This window comes from Garra rufa, chromosome 24, assembly GCF_049309525.1.
Source record: "Garra rufa chromosome 24, GarRuf1.0, whole genome shotgun sequence".
Taxonomy (NCBI): Eukaryota; Metazoa; Chordata; class Actinopteri; order Cypriniformes; family Cyprinidae; genus Garra; species Garra rufa.
Window position 1 is genome coordinate 894,020 of NC_133384.1, and position 5,129 is coordinate 899,148.

Below are 5,129 nucleotides of genomic sequence, written 5' to 3' on the forward strand. Positions count from 1 at the left end.
CGCGCAGCTCGAGCCTGGTGCACTGTGTCAAACTCAAGCGAAGGCGCACTTCACTCTATCCACAACCAATGAAAATGCTTTGGAAATTAACTGATAATATTAAATATGAAGACTGCGAGGTAAGCGGCTTAACCAGGCTTTTAATACAAAATATTGCATGATATTTACCATAATTCTGAACGGTTAAACTTTTTAATCAGTCAGCTTTTATTAATTTTTTTTCTTGCTGTGTGTACAATTTCATTTTACACAAGAACAAGTGATAAATAATATACTGCAATACGGCATGACCCAGAACACAAGTTCTTTTCCAACATAATAATAATAATAATAATAATAATAATAATAATAATAATAATAATAATAATTACACTTATCACACATTAAATGCCCGCAGAACGAAAAAAAAAACTTTTAAACGTTATAATATAAATGTGGGTATGAAAAACAGACAAGAAACAAACTTACCAAACGTATGTTTTGGTAAACAACCAAACGCATCAAAGTGAATAATTACGTTTTAAAATAAATGCATTTATCAAAATATATATTTTTAAAGTTCTTACTTCTTTTTACTCTCTAGTATTTGGCATGATTTGTTTGGTGAATGCAGTAATATATGGGAGTAGTTTTCGGAGTGGTGAAGCCAGTAAAACGTGTTTTCGCTCGTTTCTGTAGAGTCACACGCCATGATCAGAAAATAATCTCTGCACTCCGCGTGTCCTTATGAATTTCTTTCTCTCAGCGCACAGACTCACATTAATTGCAATAAGTAATTATTTTATGTTTCATAATAATAACGCATGATATGAAAGCTTAGTGGGAATAGTGTAGGATAGCCTAAGTATACACGCGTAAAGTTTGTTGAATATTTGCTCTAGCGGTGAGTTAAGCTGCATCGGCGTGTGTTGATGTGTCTTGGCCGTGGTTAAATTCGTGGTGAGGTATTTTAGTGGGTCATGGAGCACGAACAGACGAAGACAAATGTGAAAAACAATGAGGTAGACGAGCATCCTGTGAACAGTAAAATGTGCCAGCCCAGATGCCCTCAGCGTTTGCTGGATTTTCACCAGAATCAGAGGTGCACATTGTTTCCTTCCTTGTGTTCTTCCCCCCTCGTTCTGTCTTTCTTTCACTTTTGCTTGCCCTCGAACCTTTTAAAATGTTCCCCCCTCTCTGATTCGTCAGACGCAGGAGAATGTCCCTCTTTTGTCTCTCTCTCCCTCTCTCTCCCACTCACTCTCTCTCTCTCCTCATCTCTGATTAGATATACTGATTCCCCATTCAATGGACGTCATTTAGTGCAGTCTGCCTTGAGTTGCTTCCTCGCTTCACGCTCGATTTCCGACCATTCTTCTCTTATTAAGTATTCGTGTAATATTAATAGTCATGAATATCTACTATTAGGAGTGCAAAGGAAGAGGCAGATCTGTGCTAACATGAGCTCAAGCGAGGGAACAGTTCACTGACAGAGCCGGGAGACGCCAAGGGGATATAAGAAACTTTAGAGAAAAGCATTGCATCTAAAGAGCAGATGAAGAACAGTGGGAATTTACCCAGATTCTGATGGATTATTGCTTTATTTGAACGCTGGCCACCGCCACCTCGCCCTACAATTATCATCGGCTTCATTTAATTTGCACGTTCATTTTCGTTTTGTCCTTCTGAAATTCTCGTCTTTTGAAGTCCTCGGAAATCTTCGCCGATGTTAGTGCACAGTTTTTCCGCGATGGTGAGTGACTGTCGGGAGTAAAGATCTGAAGACTGCGCTCAGCATTTACTCTCCGATTATTTGTTTGTTTTTTATTAATTTATTATTATTATTATTATTATTATTATTATTATTATTATTATTATCCTGTCTTTTTGTCTTTTCCATCATGCAAGCGGTTATTGGTAGCATCAAATGCTATTACAAAGACTTTATACTTGATGTGAGCTCTGGTTATTATTTGTCTCTCAGTACGATCTTAAAATGCTAAATGAAAAACAAAACATTGATGTACATTTTAATGTAGAATAATATATTACTCTGTATGGATAGTATTCTGATTATGATGTAGTATTGTTGTTATTGATAGTTTTGTTTTTGACCAAATCGGTCTTCTGTTGAAATAAATTATTAAGAGCGATAGCAATCACTCCTGTTTGTTCTAAAAAAAAAACTGAACAAAAATGTATAGCATATATATATATATATATATATATATATATATATATATATATATATATATATATATATATATATAGCCTATATATAACAGCACTAAAACAGCACTGTATCTTTCTCTCACCTAAGGATCGCCACGACGGGACCAGCAATGGCACAGCCCGGTTACCCCAACTGGGCAGTGTGGGCCAGTCTCCGTACACCAGCGCTCCTCCGCTATCTCACACGCCCAACTCAGACTTCCAGCCGCCATACTTTCCGCCACCCTACCAGCCCATCTACCCGCAGTCTCAGGACCCTTACTCTCACGTGAATGACCCGTACTCCATCAACTCTCTGCACGCCCAGCCTCAGCCACAGCACCCGGGTTGGCCCGGCCAGCGGCAGAGTCAGGAGAGCAGCCTGCTGCACCAGCACCGCGGGTTACCGCATCAGCTGTGCAGAGAGTACCGCAGAGAAGTGCTACTTCCCTCGGGTCACGGCCTTGAGACTGGACTCACGGATTCAATCCCTATCCATGGAATACCTCACTCTTTAGAAGATGTTCAGGTGAGGAGAAAATCCTAAATCTTATAACATGTAGCCTTTATAATCCAACGCCATTATTCGGATTTGCTTTGGTGCAATTCTCTAGAATCTGGGACAGTCAAATATCGGGTCACATATTTAAATATTTTTTTTATGCAAGTTGTTCTTTTATGGAATATATTACGGTAATGCACAACAGAACGGTTTTTGTCAGAGTTGGTAAAGTTGGTATATAAAAAATGTGGCAGTTTTTAAATTGTTGTTCGAATGTAAATAGCCCGTGCTATGTTTGCAGGTAGTGATCAATAATGTTCGGTATTTTTGCCTTGATGGCCTATGTTAAACGTGGGATGTTTTGTGAGAAAAACAATTTAGGGGAAAAAGTAATTTACGTTTTTTTTTTTAACGCAACGCGTGTAATTAAAAAAATTTATAATAAAAAATACTTTTTTCCCCTATGAATTCATTTTTTTTTTTTTTTTTTTTTTTTGTATTTCCCCGTTGTTTATCCCAGTAACTCAAAGCGAGTGGTGTACTGGGCGTTTTGATTAATATTGTCTGTCATTTTTGAAAGTGATTCTTGGCTGCCCCCCTTTTCATCAGTAATTTGATTGAGGAGAGAAGAGATCTGACGAATCGAGTGTAGACAAAATTCTCTTTTACACTATAAACTGTATGTTTTATAGGTTTCCATCGTTTATTCTCTGGGTACAAAACATTTAAATAAATATATTTACTATTGTTATTGTATTTTATGATATAAAACAATATCATTCAAGCTTTTATTATTGCAATTAGATTATTTAAATAGTATAGGCGTAATTACTCAAAAACATGTACTTCTATAAAGATGCTGTTTATAGTGTCCGTAGTCATAAAAATACTATGTAAAGCGTTTGTGCTTTTTTATCTTTGGACTGCATTTAATTTCGTTTGCAAAAAGCACGATGTTTTTGAACTTTCGATCATTATTAATATGCTTTTTTGATCTTTGCAGCATGTTGAAGATCAAGGAATTCACATCCCTGACCAAACTGTAATCAAGAAAGGTAAGCAATTTCCTCTCAAATACCGTACGTGCTTCCACTAGCAGCTCTCCGCTCGTAAAGTCTACCCGTGCTTGCTGTGAGACAGATCGGGTTAATTTGTAGGCCTTGAGATAGCCTGACGATAAGACACAAACCATTTTAACCAAGTGTTCCATAGCGGGCACTATTCATGTAGGCTAGCTAATATGTGTGTGTTAATATGATTGTGCTTGACTTAGCCTAGCCTGTGACTAAATTTAAAATGGTAGCATTTAGTGACATTTGCTGAATGTCTTTTTCAAAGATGACACGAGAAACGCGTAGAGACTTTACTATGAAACACATTTGTTAAAGTAAATAAATGCCCACTGTGTAAATTCCAGGTTAAGTCATCATTTTGCAATTACGTGCCTCTTTGTTTCGTTCGGATCGCAGATGGTCAAAGAGGGCTGCAGGAGTATGTGTGTTGAGATCGAATTGTTTTCTCATATTTACGTAAGCTGTGGTTAGTTTTGATTTTCTTTGTTTTAAAAATGTAAAAGCTTTGAGTTGTTAAATGTGATGCACCATGTGTAAATCTACAAAAATACACGCCGCACATACACGTAATAATTGCGATCTCACGAGTTCGTTTAACTCTTCTTGTCTCTATTAGTCTCCCCTGAGCTATTAATGTCACTAGTGATCTATCCAGTAGTGACTGTGCTTTTGTTTCCGGTTAGCACATAAAGAAACAACGGGCGCTGCATCAGGATTTAGGCCTGAACACTTATTTGTAAACGCTCGTGTGTGAGTCTGAGTGTGTGTATTTCGGATTTGTGGGTGTCATTCAATGTGCTTGTGTGGCTAGGTTACCGACTGTTTAGAGATTAAAACTAGTTTGTAATTATGAGAAACAATACACAGTTTTATTTGTCGGAAGTATTGGATTAATTAATTTATTTATTTATTTAATAATTGATTATTATTAGTATTAGTATTAATATTAGTATAGTATTATTTAAATAATAATTGCAATAGTAAAAATGCATAGCCTGTAAATGTTTAAACATTTCCGTGGATTATGCCACTTTTGCTTTTTTTTCTCTCTCTCTCTCTCTTTTTCGTTTATCAGTTTCTGTTTTATGAAGTCCAGTAAGTAACAACTACACTGAACAGTTAGTGGAAAATTTGAGGCAATGCCATGCTTGTTGAACTGTCATTTTCTCCGAGCTTGGTGTGGAGTCACCATTGCGATAGCCTAATATGAAATATTTTGATGGCTGGGCCACTTCATTACTTGGGGCATATTGCAGCAGTTACATTCATGAGCTGAATGAAAAGCTATTGCTGTGGTATCTATTTTCCTTCCCCTCTGATAAGACCATATTGCCTTTGATTCCACATAGGCGTGCGAGATGATG

The 5,129-nt window shown here is 37.0% G+C and overlaps 1 protein-coding gene across 2 annotated transcripts in view; it reads left to right on the top strand.

Annotated features, from left to right (window-relative positions):
- Positions 1–5,129, top strand: part of tfap2a (transcription factor AP-2 alpha) — a 10,284-nt gene continuing 5,155 nt past the window's right edge. Inside the window, exons 1-3 of one of the 2 annotated variants that reach the window (XM_073830997.1) lie at positions 1–119; positions 2,300–2,719; positions 3,696–3,747. In XM_073830997.1, the coding sequence (XP_073687098.1) occupies positions 69–119; positions 2,300–2,719; positions 3,696–3,747 (523 nt within the window). In that variant the 5' untranslated portion in view covers positions 1–68. Of the gene's footprint in view, positions 120–1,282; positions 1,733–2,299; positions 2,720–3,695; positions 3,748–5,129 lie in introns of those variants that run through there. The other variant, XM_073830998.1, reaches the window with a different exon arrangement.